The sequence below is a fragment of the Bos grunniens genome, chromosome 21 (genome assembly GCF_055505025.1).
Source record: "Bos grunniens cultivar Pamir isolate PY7600 chromosome 21, Bosgru_T2T1.0, whole genome shotgun sequence".
NCBI classification, from domain to species: domain Eukaryota; kingdom Metazoa; phylum Chordata; class Mammalia; order Artiodactyla; family Bovidae; genus Bos; species Bos grunniens.
Window position 1 is genome coordinate 64,035,430 of NC_141185.1, and position 13,398 is coordinate 64,048,827.

The following is a 13,398-nucleotide window of genomic DNA, read 5'->3' on the forward strand; positions in this document are numbered from 1 at the left end:
GAAACATTTAAATCTCAAATGAATGTGGTTGGCCCAGATGTGCCCTCAGGCAGCAGGATCTGGAGCCGCCAACATCTTAGTATCAGCAGCTGAAGAGGTGTGAAAAGTGTCAAGTTGAAGGCAAGCATTGCCACCCCTCAGCCCCTGTCGTTCAGTCCTTACAACTCGTGGGGAGACCAACACTCCCACATACAACCCCTCTCCGACCTGTGATAAATAAAACAGCGGCTCTTGTCCACATGATAAAACTATGAAAGCAAGTATCAAACTAGGAGCTTTGCCTTATTACTACTTTAGCTGTTGTAATGAATGTTTATTCCCTGGACTTGTGCCCTGAACAAAAAATAAATAAATGAGATGTAATTACCTACAGGTGAGAGAGCTTGGTGCTGAGCCAGCCCCTGCAGGCCGCCTCTGGGCTCTGCTCTGGGCACTGGAGCACTGCAGCCCGTCATTAACCAGCCGCCAGGGAGGCCAGGGCTCGTGCAAACGCAGAGCTCAGGGATATTTCTCAGAAATCAGGGCCAAACACCATTAAAAGCTGAAACAGGAGCAATTCCCCTTCTGGGTACATACCCAAAAGAAGTGAAAGCAGGGACTCAGACTGTACACCTACGTTCGCAGCAGCATTATTCAAAAGAGCCTAAAGGAGGAAGCAACTGAACGTTTATCAGTGGATGAACAGACAAAATGCAGTGTATTCATATGATGGAACATTATGTAGCCAAACAGGAAGGAGATTCTGACACCTCCAAGGACACGGACCAAACTGGAGGACATCGTGCTGAGTGAAAATCAACCAGTCACAAAAGAACAAATACTGTCCTACTCCACGTATATATGAGGTCCTTGCTGCTGCTGCTAAGTCGCTTCAGTTATGTCCGACTCTGTGCGACCCCACAGACGGCCGCCCATCAGGCTCTGCCGTCCCTGGGATTCTCCAGGCAAGAACACTGGAATGGGTTGCCATTTCCTTCTCCAATGCATGAAAGTGAAAAGTGAAAGTGAAGTTGCTCAGTTGTGTCTGACTCTTGGCGACCCCATGATCTGCAGCCTACCAGGCTCCTCGTCCATGGGATTTTCCAGGCAAGAGTACTGGAGTGAGTGTCAAATTCAAAATGGAAGGGTGGCTGTCAGGGCTGGGGGAGGGGAGCATGGGCTGCCAGTGTCAAATGAGGACAGTTTCAGTTCTACAAGACGAAAGGAATTCCAGGGACGGATGGTGACAGTGGAGGTACAGCAATGTGAATGTACCTAATGTTATGGAACTGCAGGCTTAAAGGGTCAGACAGAAACTTTTCTGGCACGTATTTATTACCATAAGTTTTAAAAATCTGGAGAAGGAAAGGAAGGAAGTAAAAAAGGGAGAGGAAGGAAAGGGTTGGGGGAGAAAGGAAAGAAAAAAAGTTAATGGAATTCCTAGAGCTGATGACTTTAAAGGGGAGGGTGACCTGGAACCTCATGGTGTGCCCGTGTCCACGGATCAGCCCTGGATCAGTCCCCCAGTGGGTCCACATCACTGGGCTTTGCAGACGAGCCCGTCCTACAGGGAGGTCTGTGGGTCCAGAGGGTAACTCACCTTCAAGACTCCATGCACCACCAAAGCAGCCTCGGCCTTAGGGCATGGCCTGTCTGGGGTGGGGGTGGGGGTGGGGGACAGACAGATGGAGTTTCCTGCAAATTGATACACGTCCCCAAAGCAAGCACTGGCAAGTCAACCTGACATAGGTCGAGGTACTGGAGTTTTGACTACACAGTGGACAGGAACACCGTGGGGCTCGCCATCCCCATCAGCCCAGGGTGAGGCTTACGATCATCTGTTTCACTGTGGAGTTACAGACAGGCCTGGCCTGACGGCCACAGCCCTGCCAGGGACTGCCTGTGTGACCCATGCCATGTCTCTAGCCTCTCTGTTCTCGGGCCGCCTCCAGCATCTCTCAGTCACTGTGGCACAGCCAGGGCCTGGCCCTTTCCACTTTCCATGAGCTGTATGTGCTTTTGTCACCAGGCAGAAGGCCCCTGGGGCAGCTAAAGTCCCGGGGGTGGTTAAGCCCCTGCCTCGAAGCTGCTCACGCAGGGGGGCCAGCTCAAAGTGGTTCTGATGCTGCCAGCTCTGAGCTCAGAGCAGGGCTGCTGCTGCAGGTGTGTCTGGGCCTAAACCCCACTCTGGTACCCCCTCACCCGCTTCCCTCTCCAAAGTCCTCCTTGACCTCGGTTCCACCCAGTGAGGCTCTTTTCTCTTCTCTCCCTCAGCCAAGATCTTCTGCAATGCTGTTTCTACTTCTTCACTTCCTGATCTCATCCCAGTTTGCCCCTACCCAGCTTCCCTCCCCAGCAATGCCGAAAGTGAAAGTGAAAGTGAAGTCGCTCAGTCCTGTCTGACTCTGCAAACCCCATGGACTGGAGCCTACCAGGCTCCTCCGTCCATGGGTTTTTCCAGGCAAGAGTACTGGAGTGGGTTGCTATTTTCTTCTCCAGGGGAACTTCCCCACCCAGGGATGGAACCGGGGTCTCCACATTGCAAGCAGACGCTTTTACCGTCTGAGCCACCAGGGAACCAATCCCTAAAGCTACTCCTTTGGGGCCGGCAGCGGCATCAGGCATTGTTAACCACTCCCTTCCCACACCTCTCACCTCACTCCTTAACAACAACCCACACCAGGTCTGTCTGCCTTCCCGCCCGGCCCTGACCCCAGCACTCTGCTGTGCCTCTGTGGGCAGCTTCTCTCTCCCCGTTGTGCTCTGCTCGGCCTGGCCAAGGCCAGCCTCACCAACAGCTGCAGACACACCAGTCCACCTGTCCTCCCCAAGATGTAGCTCCTGCGGCACCCGCTATGTGACCTGCCACTGCTCCCCCAATAGGGCAAGCACCCTCGCTTGGCTGAAGGGTCAGCTCTTCCATGATGCCCCCACACTTCTGGGTGATCACTCCCCAGCCCTCCACCTGGCCCCCAGTGCTCCCTGAAGAAATGCCTACTCAGCACAGATGCTTCACCCATCTGTGACACCACTGCCTTCTGCAGAAAGGATTTGTAACTGGCACCTACCACTATGCCAGGAGATCTTCAAAACTGCTTGTTAGGAGAGTGGATAGATGGTGGAGTGGGGATGCACAGAAACATTCTTCCATGTCTAAAGTTTGAGGTGGGCGGCCCCTCTCCACCTACCTACCATGTGAAGGTTTCCCTCCTCTGCCCATTCATCAAACCAGAGAAGACCCAGACTCCTTCCTTGCTTCCCTCAACTAGACAACCTCTCTTCCTTGCACACGGCCAGCTCTGTTTTACACTAAAGTCAGATACTGATTCTTTGTACTAGACGGTTGGTTCCTTAGAGCAGGACTGACTTACTCAGCGTTGACTCCTCTGAGAGGGGCCTTCACCCACAGAAAGGGTCTTGGGAGGCATCTAGTGGGGAGCACGGGTGGACTCCCACTACCAGAGGACTCCCATCCCCCATCCCCGGGCGGACTCCCACACCAGGTAGACTCCCGCACCGGGTGGACTCCCAGCACCAGGCAGACTCCCGTTCCCGGGCGGACTCCAGTCACCAGGCGGACCCCCCAGCACCAGGTGGACTCCCACTACCAGAGGACTCCCATCGCCTGGCGGCCTCTCGTCCCCAGGCGGACTCACACCTGGCGGACTCCCATCCCTGGGCGGACTCCCACACCGGGAAGACCCCCAGCACCAGGCGGACTCTGGTCACCGGGAGGACTCCCACAGTGGGCGGACTCCCATCCCCAGGCGGACTCCGGTACCCGGGCGGACTCCCACACCGGACGGACACTCGTCCCCAGGCAGACTCCCAGCACCGGGAGGACTCCCATCCCTGAGCGGACTCTGGCACTGACCCTGCACCAGCCCCGCTCAGCACTCAGGCCTCTGCCTAGGGTGCCCCCCCCCCCGCCCCTTGTGCCCCACCTGCCCAGGGGTGGCAAGTCTGTGTGTGAGCCCACCCCCGACCCAGAAGCAGACGCCGGCGCCACGTGCAGAGCCCTCTCCAGGAGGAAGCAGACTCACCATGTTCATGACGGTGAGGATGAACCTCTGGGCCGCCTCAGCCCCGTGGTACTGCACCATGTCGGCGTCGGCCACCACCAGGGTCTCCACCGTGTGTTCGCTGGTCAGCCGGATGGCATTCCTCCGCTGCCGCCCGTCCCGCGACTGCCGGCCCTTCCTCGGCTTCTTCTTTCCTAGAAAACAACAGAGACATTCATGCCGCGCTTTGCTGTTTCCTCACCACAGGGAAAGGATATTAGTAAACAGTGAGTAACCCTCTGCTGACTCTTCAGATCAGTTGATTTCCTAGAAGACCTTACTTTGCTAAACAGCTAGGGTTATTACTGAGTCCCACGTCAGAACATCTGGACACTCAAAGCCGCCACTTGAGGACTGACATACAGATTTGTGGGTGCAAACACCTCTGACCAACATCAAAGGTTGATGTCAATAACATGCACTTTCAGAATTGGAATGTGAACAGAAAGACAGTTCCTTAATTCGATAGCTATTATTTCCATTTTTACATCAGCCCACACGGAAGCCTTTCTTTGGGACTGGAATGAAAATCTTCCATGCGGGCTGATATAAAAATGAAAATAATAGCTATCAAATTAAGGAACTGCCTTTCTTTCTCTTCTTGGAAGAAAAGTTATGACCAATCTAGACAGCTTATTAAAAAACAGAGACATTACTTTGCCAACAAAGGTCTGTCTAGTCAAAGCTATGATTTTTCCAGTAGTCATATATGGATGTGAGAGTTGGACTATAAAGAAAGCTGAGCACCGAAGACTGATGTTTTTGAACTGTGGTTTTGGAGAAGACTCTTGAGAGTCCCTTGGACTGCAAGGAGATCCAACCAGTCAATCCTGAAGGAAATAAGTCCTGAATATTCATTGGAAGGACTGATGTTGAAGCTGAAACTCCAATACTTTGGTCACCTGATGCAAAGAACTGACTCATTGGAAAAGCCCCTGATTCTGAGAAAGATTGAAGGCGGGAGGGGAAGGGGACGACAGAGGATGAAATGGTTGGATGGAATCACTGACTCAATGGACATGAGTTTGAGTACACTCTGGGAGGCCTGGCATGCTGCAGTCCATGGAGTCGCAAAGAGTCAGATACAACTGAGCAACTGAACTGAACACAGAAGCCAGCTCTGCTACAACCTCTATAGAATAAACTCAGCCCATAGGTGTACAAACTGGTTTCACACAGTGACTCAGTCATTCTAGAACCGAAGATGAACACAAAAAAAACCTGAAATACGGTTCATAGTGTATAAACAGTCTGTGCAGTGAGACAAACTGAAAAACAACCTACAACCACAGAGAAAGCCAATGATGCTAAAACAGTGGGCAGTCATGCAAAGCACAATTGTGAAGATTATTTAGTGATGTAGAGAGAAGCACATATGAATCTATATATAGTTAAATCTCAGGTTGGCAAAGATTTAACACACAAGCATCTTCAGGCCCAGGGATAATAACCTTCTTTAGGAAGAACTTAACTAAAATATGAATCATGGGTGATGTGTGATCTTCATTTTCCTTTTTTTCCTCTGTATTTTCCAAATTTATACAATAGAACAAGTACTTATTTATTTAAAGTATTATCCCTGAGTCTGAGAAAACCCCAGAAGTCACTTTTAAACTATAAGCAATAAAACAGAGGGCCTGGGGAGCAAAATATGTCATCTGACTTATCACAGAAATGCAAGACAAAATGTATGACTGTCTTGTCAACCCGCAGGGTGGGTCCCTCCTCCCCAAAGCCAGGCTCACCTCCCATGGAGACTTCCAGGCCTTAGGAGTGGAATTTAGGAAGACAGGGTCTATTCTAAGAGAAAAGATATGGTCTCAGATGGTACTGCGTTTGCACACAGCCAGAATGAAAGAGGCCCCTGGCTGGCAATCTCACTCTGGACCTGCACTCACATTCACGGAGCCCCTCTGAATACAAGGAAGGTAGACCATGGGCAACCTCCAAATTCTGAGCTCAGCATGCTTGCCGGGCACTCACTGCCTGAATCAGGCCAACCTATCCATCTTGGAATATGCGATAAGCCACGTCACCCTCACTTTAAAGCAGCAGAAGTGAAGGGCCACCCAAATAGGAGCTTTGCTGTAACCAGCACACCCACATTTTCCAAGGTGATGAAGAAACAAACTGTGCCGTGGCTCCTCCCTAAGCTGGGAGTTATTACCCATCTTTCCGCATCCCCAACTCATGGATTCCTCTGCAGCTACTCCCCACACTGGCTGCTTATTTTCACCATGTCTGTGTTTTCTGGTTCCTGCATGAATACAGCTGCATTTTTAGCAGTGTCTAAAGGATGCATGAGCAATATTTCTCTGGAAGATGCTGGGCTGAAACAGCTAAGTGGTGAGTGCTTTCTAGAAAGGTATTCTAGCACTTCCCACCAGAGGAGCAGGTGACCCCTGGACTTTTCACACAGCAAAACACTGCACTGGGCATCCGTCTTTCAAGTAGGACCAACAAGAACTGCCTCTCCCTCCCTGATGGACCTGGGAGAGCTAACAAATGGTGCCACAAAGGGTGTAATGTTGCACGCTAACATCTGCCCAGAATACTCAGTCACAGGTAAAACACAACAGTCGGGGCTCTGTGGTTGTTAAAGGGTTTGCAACTACAATGACTTTGTCTGCCCCTTTTGCCCCCAGCCCCGGGCCCAGTACATGTTGTGAAGTAAACACTCACTGAATGAGTGCATGCTTGAGTGGATGGATGAATGAATGCATGGATGAATGAGTGAGTGGAATCCCTATTTCCCACACAACAAAGCTGAAGTCAAGCACTGGGCAGAGGTGGATTTGGCCCTAGAACCCAGGCCTCACCCCACAGCTCTGACTCTCCTGCCTGCACTGCTTTGGGTGTGAACAGGCTCCTCAGTGTCATCTGAACTTAAAACACAGGGACAGGAAAGGCCACGGAAAACTCAGCAGGAAAGGACTCTGTGCATGGCCTTGACTGCTGTAGGACCTGAGCAGGAGGAGCAGCCTTCTGCCTCCACGCGCACCAGGCCCTCGAGTCAGAGCAGCAAGTACACAGCTGGCCCGGGGCACGCGTGCTCCTGCTGTGTCCCCTCACCAACAACCGAGAACTGGGGCTGTCACACGGCAACCACGATAGGTTGGCTGGTGATCCCTCCACACGTTCAAGGACGTGAACTAGTGTTCACGGACACCCTGGTGCTCCGTCCTTTCCCAAGCATAAGAAGAGGAGCCTAAAGACTCGAATCAGATTCCCACAGCCAGCTGGGTTTCAGGAAATCAGAATTTTTCAGATTTCACGGGACAGTGTAGTGTCCGGGCCGCATACTGAACACCCCTTCCAGGGACGTCTAGGACAGCAAACCCTCATCAAAGGCAATACTTTTTTCTGCAGTGGAATGAGTACATAAAGACACTCAGCAGTCAGCATCCAGAAGCCTGGATTGGGGAACAGCAGGTAAGATAGCTAGCGAGGACCTGTATTCCCTCTCCCTACACGTGGGAACAGGAGGAGCAGAAGACAGCTCACTGCCCTCCTCAATCCCTGCTCCCAGCAACCCCTCCATCAGCAAAGCTCTACAGCCATCACGCCTGATGATTCTTTCTTTCCTACAGGGAGAACAGAACCATAATCTATTTTTACCTTTAATTCCATGAACTGCATCAATATTCCCTAATAAAGTCTCAGCAATACCAATATTCACAGATGAGAAGCATATTGAAAAGCAACAAGAAAAACATCAATTTCAGAATAAAATTGGTCCTGAATCTAGACCTCACAGGAGAGGTCAAAATTGAGGCCAAGCAGGCAGGCAGCCACCTGGGGGCCCTCCAGGCTCACTTGGTAATCAGCTGTCTCCCTCCACTGTGGGAACGGGGGAGGCGGCCCTCACCCCACCGATGAGGACAGACCGCAGCCTGCGAGGCCCCGGGTCTGTTGTCACAGACGCCGGGCATCACTCCCAAGTCCTGCCCAACAGTGTCTTTTGCCAGAACGTCGCTGGGGCTTGGTGCTGACTTGGTAGACTTTCAATCTCGGGCTTCACATTATTTTTCTTACATTTATTTTCCCCTTGCCCCAATTATCTATCAAAGAAGAAAATTGTGTGTGTGTATGCAAGTTACCATGAACCTTGTTTGGGACAAGACGCAGGAGAGAAGAAGACAAGGAAGAAACCAAAGGCACTCTAAACACTGTACATTTAGCATATCCAAATCATTCAAAGAGTTTGGGGAGTGTTCAAAATGCTGAGCGAGTATATAAGTTACTGTAGTTATTAGTTTTGCTCTTGGTAAAGGAAAAAAATAAGCTGTTATGAATTGTCAAGCTCTATATAACAACAGCAGAGAATTTAGGTATTCACAAGGGAAAACCAATGCATAAACTATAAAATACTTCATGTAAGAATTCAAACAGTGGAGCGAAATTACTCTATGTCCTGCAAGGAGGATCCTTGCAGGTCTGATTCTATAACGTCATCTCCAGGGAAGACCTCAGGTTATCCTCATGCCAAAGGAGCCCTGCCAGCTGCAGAAGCAAATCAGAAGGAAAACAGACACTGTGGAACAGATGGAGGCAGCTACCCAAGGACACTGGGAAGACAAAGACGAGCCTCTCCCCCAGGAACTGGGTGGAAGGCATCCAACACGCTCACAGAGTCAACGAGAACATGCACACTTAACCTGAACTTGGCATTCAAGCCAGAAACATCAACATTTCCCACACGCAGCACTCAAGGTCCAGACACAAGAACGTCCCCACCCGGGTACACTAGTTCAGTGGACAACCAGAACCCTCAGCACCGGGGAGGAGTCCAGAGCCACGTGTTCCTTTAGCTGCCCTGACCATGGGTTTTCTCCAGCTCTCTCGTGGGCAGGATGAGAACAGTCCCATTGGAAGCCCTTGCAGCTCTGTGATGTGTTGCCCAGAATTCACCTGAGGCCAGAGGACGGCCACCTGTCCCTCGTTCTCATCTGGAGGCACGGCTCGGGGATCTGCGCCCAAGCCCCTGAGACCTTCGTAAGCCCTGGGGAGAGGGGTCTCCTCTGGGGCTGGGAGAGGGGTCCCCACTGGCAGGACAGGCCCTGGTGCCCAGAGTGAGCACAGGGCGCAGGAGTTCTTCACCCTGGGGGCCATGGAGGCCTACAGATGAGTAGCAAGCAACGACAGGATTCAAAACAGGGATGCGGTTTGGGGCAGACCAGAGCGTGCACCGAGCTCAACCACAAGCTACTTGTGGGACTCTGGGCAAGGCTCAGAACCTCGCCAAGTCCACGTGACTGTCTTCAAAATCGGAATGATCACCCCCACCGCACAGGCCTGCACAGTGACTGAGGTGCTTATGGAGCACTTAGTTCATTCTCTGGGATGCTGTGATTCTTCAATAAATGGCACCCTAATTGCAATGACAATTATGACTCTGGTGACAGCCAGGTCACCTAGTGGCCAAGGACAGAGCTTTAGAGACAGAATACTTGGATTCAAATGAGGGTCCCCATTGTTCTGTCTGATCTGGGGTAAATCATGTGCCCCCTGCTAGCCTCAGATAACTTATCTATGAGGCAGAGGGACAACAGCTCCTCTCTCAGTGGGCTGCGATCAGGCTTAAAGGAGATCCAGGTGCAATCCCTGAGCTGAGTGCCTGGCTCACAGTACGTGCTCAATAAAGCTTAGCTCTACTGATGACGGACCACTGCTGTTCTTCATAGAGACAAATGAGGAGGGTGGGCCTGGAAGCTTCAGCCAGGGTGTCCCAGATGGCTGTGTGACCCATGCAGCTCATCTAGTGCTCCCTCTGAACACTGCTGAGGAGGAAACGAGACAGCCCCAGGAAGCCCCAAAGAGCATCTGGCAGGTGAATGCATACCGCCAAGGCTATGGTCAGGAGGGGCGATGGGACACAGACCCAGAGACACACCTGACCTGCATAGAAACCTTCTGAAGTGCCAAAACTGTCCTCCCAACCCATAATTTGTGTATAGCGGGTTCTAGTTTTTAGACAAGGTTTCCCCCAGGGAATCACTTTTTAGAACCCTCATTTTCACACCTTATTCTTTTGGAAACAAACAGTCCCTGGGCTGTCTGAGGATGCGCTCTGGAAAGTTGTTCCTAGGGAGCACTCATTGCTTCTGAAGGCTCTCTAGATGAAGTGCATGGGCCCACGTGTGCGCTGGGGACAGGTGAAGTCACACCTGTGAAGCCAGTGCTCTGAGGACGTGGCTTCCCAAAGCTGCAGCCGAGGTCCCACCAGAGCCTCCAGGGTGAGCTCACTCCACCCTGCAGACTGTTGTCAACCTCACCTCCAGACAAGACAAGCAAACAGAGACCCCCAGAAACGTGTCCGGCATCTTGCTCCTGGAGGCCACTAACCCCGCTGACTGGGAGTCCAGCCTCGCAGAATGACCACTGTCCACTCTGCCCTTGAATTGGGTTCTGAGTTTCCTGAAATCAGGAGAAAAATTAAAAGCTTAAGAAAAACATGCCAGATGATCAGTTTTACACAGCCCTCCAACAGGAGGAACACCATTCCTCAGGGAAAGACAGTATTTTCCTAACACCAACTTCTAAAATAAAAACAACAAGTCAGACTTCATCTAGGGGCCACTGCACTAGCCAGCGCTTCCCACACTTTATGACAAACGTGATCATGGATTTAGTTTAGCTACATCTCTCAGGAACCTTCTACAGGAGTGGAGGACCAAAAACTACAGCACTCATCAGAGGGAATTCCAAAGAAATTGTCCTACATGTTCCAAGTGGATGGCCTCGGGGATCCCTCGGTCCCGGGGGCAGTGGGAGCACCCAGAGGAGCCGCTATGGGCCCACAGCCAACAAAACAGGCGGGCAGAGCCGAGAAGGGGGATGACCGGAAGTCAGAGCCAGAAAGAAGAGGGAGGGCACACGCTTCCAGAATCAGGGGTCAGCCCAGCGGGCAGGGCCCCGGGCTCGCTCAGTGTCAGACTCACCAAGGCGCCATGCTAACCTCCCTGCCGGGGCAGGCCGGGCTGCCATGCAGGACATGGGGAGGGAGCCTTCTTTTCTGTACCAGCCACATCAGAAACGAACTCAAAACTGGACAACAGAAGTTACCCTGAGAACAGTGAAACCTCTTAGACCAGGCTGAACAGGAGGCTGGAGATCTGGGGTCTACCCCGCTTGCCGGGGAGAACCCCTGTAGCCCACTGCAGGGGGAGGACCTGAGCAGACGACCCTGAGGCTCTTGGAGTGCCCCCTCCTCCCCGAGCCCCCTGCTCCCCAGGAATCCTGCAAACTCCAAACTCCCATCCATGCTATAGTCTAACATGGGTCTATACTTAGCTTCTGGGCTAGACTGTGAGCTTAAGGACCCAAACATCAGCCTCTGGACCTTCCAAATTGCCAAGCATGGCCTAGTGCATAGCAGAAACACTTGAGAATTACACTTGGTTGAGTGATTTTTTTAACTCTTTGAATTCCTAATTAATAGCAAGATTTTCAACAAACTTAACCTAAATGTCCTGAAATTAAATTCACATACAGCACGACCATCACCTAAGGGGGCAGTTGTTCCATGGCTCAGTCGTGTCTGAATGCTTGTGACCCGTGGACCGCAGCATACCAGGCTTCCCTATCCTTCACCTCTTCACAGAAGGCGGGGGCAACGCTAACTGTGAGGAGCCCAGCTATGGCACCCGATGGAGCTGAGTAGAGTATGCCTGTGTTGTGGGGGCCGGGGGCAAGCTTCCTCATTTCTAAAACTAGGGGATAATTACTCCACTCTCTTAGGATGGATGTGAGTCAGGTGTAACACAGGACCAGGTGTATAACTGTTACTATTCAGTCACTAAGTCATGTCCGACTTTTTGTGACCCCATGGACTGCAGCACGCCAGGCCTCCCTGTCCTTCACTATCTCCTGGAGTTTGCCCAAGTTCATGTTCATTGAATCGGTGATGCCATCCAACCATCTCATCCTCTGCCGCCCTCTTCTTTTGCCTTCAATCTTTCCCAGCATCAGGGTCTTTTCCAATGAGTCAGCTCTTCTCATCAGGTGGCCAAAGTATCAGAGCTTCAACTTCAGCATCAGTCCTTCCAATAAGTATTCAGGGTTGATTTTCTTTCAGATTGAGTGGTTCAGGTATATAAGTGCACTCAAATATGCTGCTAGTTTTATTTCTATCCTTATCATTACATCACTATTACTGCTGTTAACTACTAGGGTCTAAATGCTAGTTTTTAAACTTTGTGTGAGTGACCCAAAACAAATAGTGGATGCTCGTATACACCCTACAGGGTCTGACCAGGATCTCTAGTCTAGATACTCACCAATCAACTTGTTGTCTTCAATATTTCTTACTAGGCAGGAGCATGAAATAATTTCCCTAAGGACATCCTTAATCATGCAACAACAAATTAGAATTGTACAAAAATAACAGTTTCAAGAGAAGTGGCTTTTAACTCCTGCTCAATATCCCAATGTAACCTCCCAACATTCCAGAGGGTGGAATATTTTAATCATCACAAATGTGACAGAACACAAAACATGACTGTACATGAAATCAGCCATTTAAACCATGAAAAATTAATGATGTTTCATTAGAAGAGATTTCCATAAAAGAATGGAAATCAAATGTTTCTCATTAAGATGGAAAACAGACAGTGTGAGTCCTTCTCCTTGGGGAAGAGACCGACTCTTGCCCCAAGCGGGATCCTATGTACAGACAGACACCCCTGCCACGGCCACACAAATCCATTTTCAGGGCACCAAAGCCACTGCTGCCACAGCAATTAAATTAGTAAGATGTGTAGTTTAAACTGCATGTACAAGAGCCCATTGTCTTTTGTCTTTAATTTTTTCAAAATAAGCATGTATGAGATATAATAAAAAATACCTTCAAGATGGGAATTGGAAACTGAAAATTCACCTGGGCCTGATCTTGATGCCCACGAAGGTTCCACTTAACAGAAAGGTATCCATTTCCCACGCACCAGTTATTTGTCCTTTTTCTCCTAGCCCTCTCTTTTGCATTCCACTCTGGGGTGGTGGTGGTGGTGGTGGTGGTGGTTGTTACTCAGTTGCTTAGTTGTGTCTTACTCTTCACGGCCCCATGGACTACAGCACGCCAGGCTTCCCTGTCCTTCACTGTCTCCTGGAGTTTGCTCAAACTCATGTCCATTGAGTCAGTGATGCTATGCTACCATCTCATCCTCTGTCGTCCCCTTCTCCTCTTGCCCTCAATATTCCCCAGCATCAGGGTCTTTTCCAATGAGTCAGCTCTTCTCATGAGGTGGCCAAAGTACTGGAGCTTCAGCTTCAGCGTCAGTCCTTCCAATGAACATTCAGGGTTGATTTCCTTTAGGATTGACTGGTTTGATTTCCTTGCAGTTCAAAGGACTCTCAAGAG

At 50.6% G+C, this 13,398-nt stretch overlaps 1 protein-coding gene across 6 annotated transcripts in view; it reads right to left on the reverse strand.

Moving 5' to 3' along the window:
- Nucleotides 1-13,398, reverse strand: part of ADAMTS17 (ADAM metallopeptidase with thrombospondin type 1 motif 17) — a 406,696-nt gene that overhangs the window by 334,397 nt on the left and 58,901 nt on the right. For all 6 annotated transcript variants that reach the window (XM_086364865.1, XM_086364868.1, XM_086364864.1 and 3 more), the window contains exon 4: nucleotides 4,023-4,195. In XM_086364865.1, coding sequence (XP_086220991.1) covers nucleotides 4,023-4,195 — 173 coding nt within the window. The remainder of the gene's footprint in view (nucleotides 1-4,022; nucleotides 4,196-13,398) is intronic.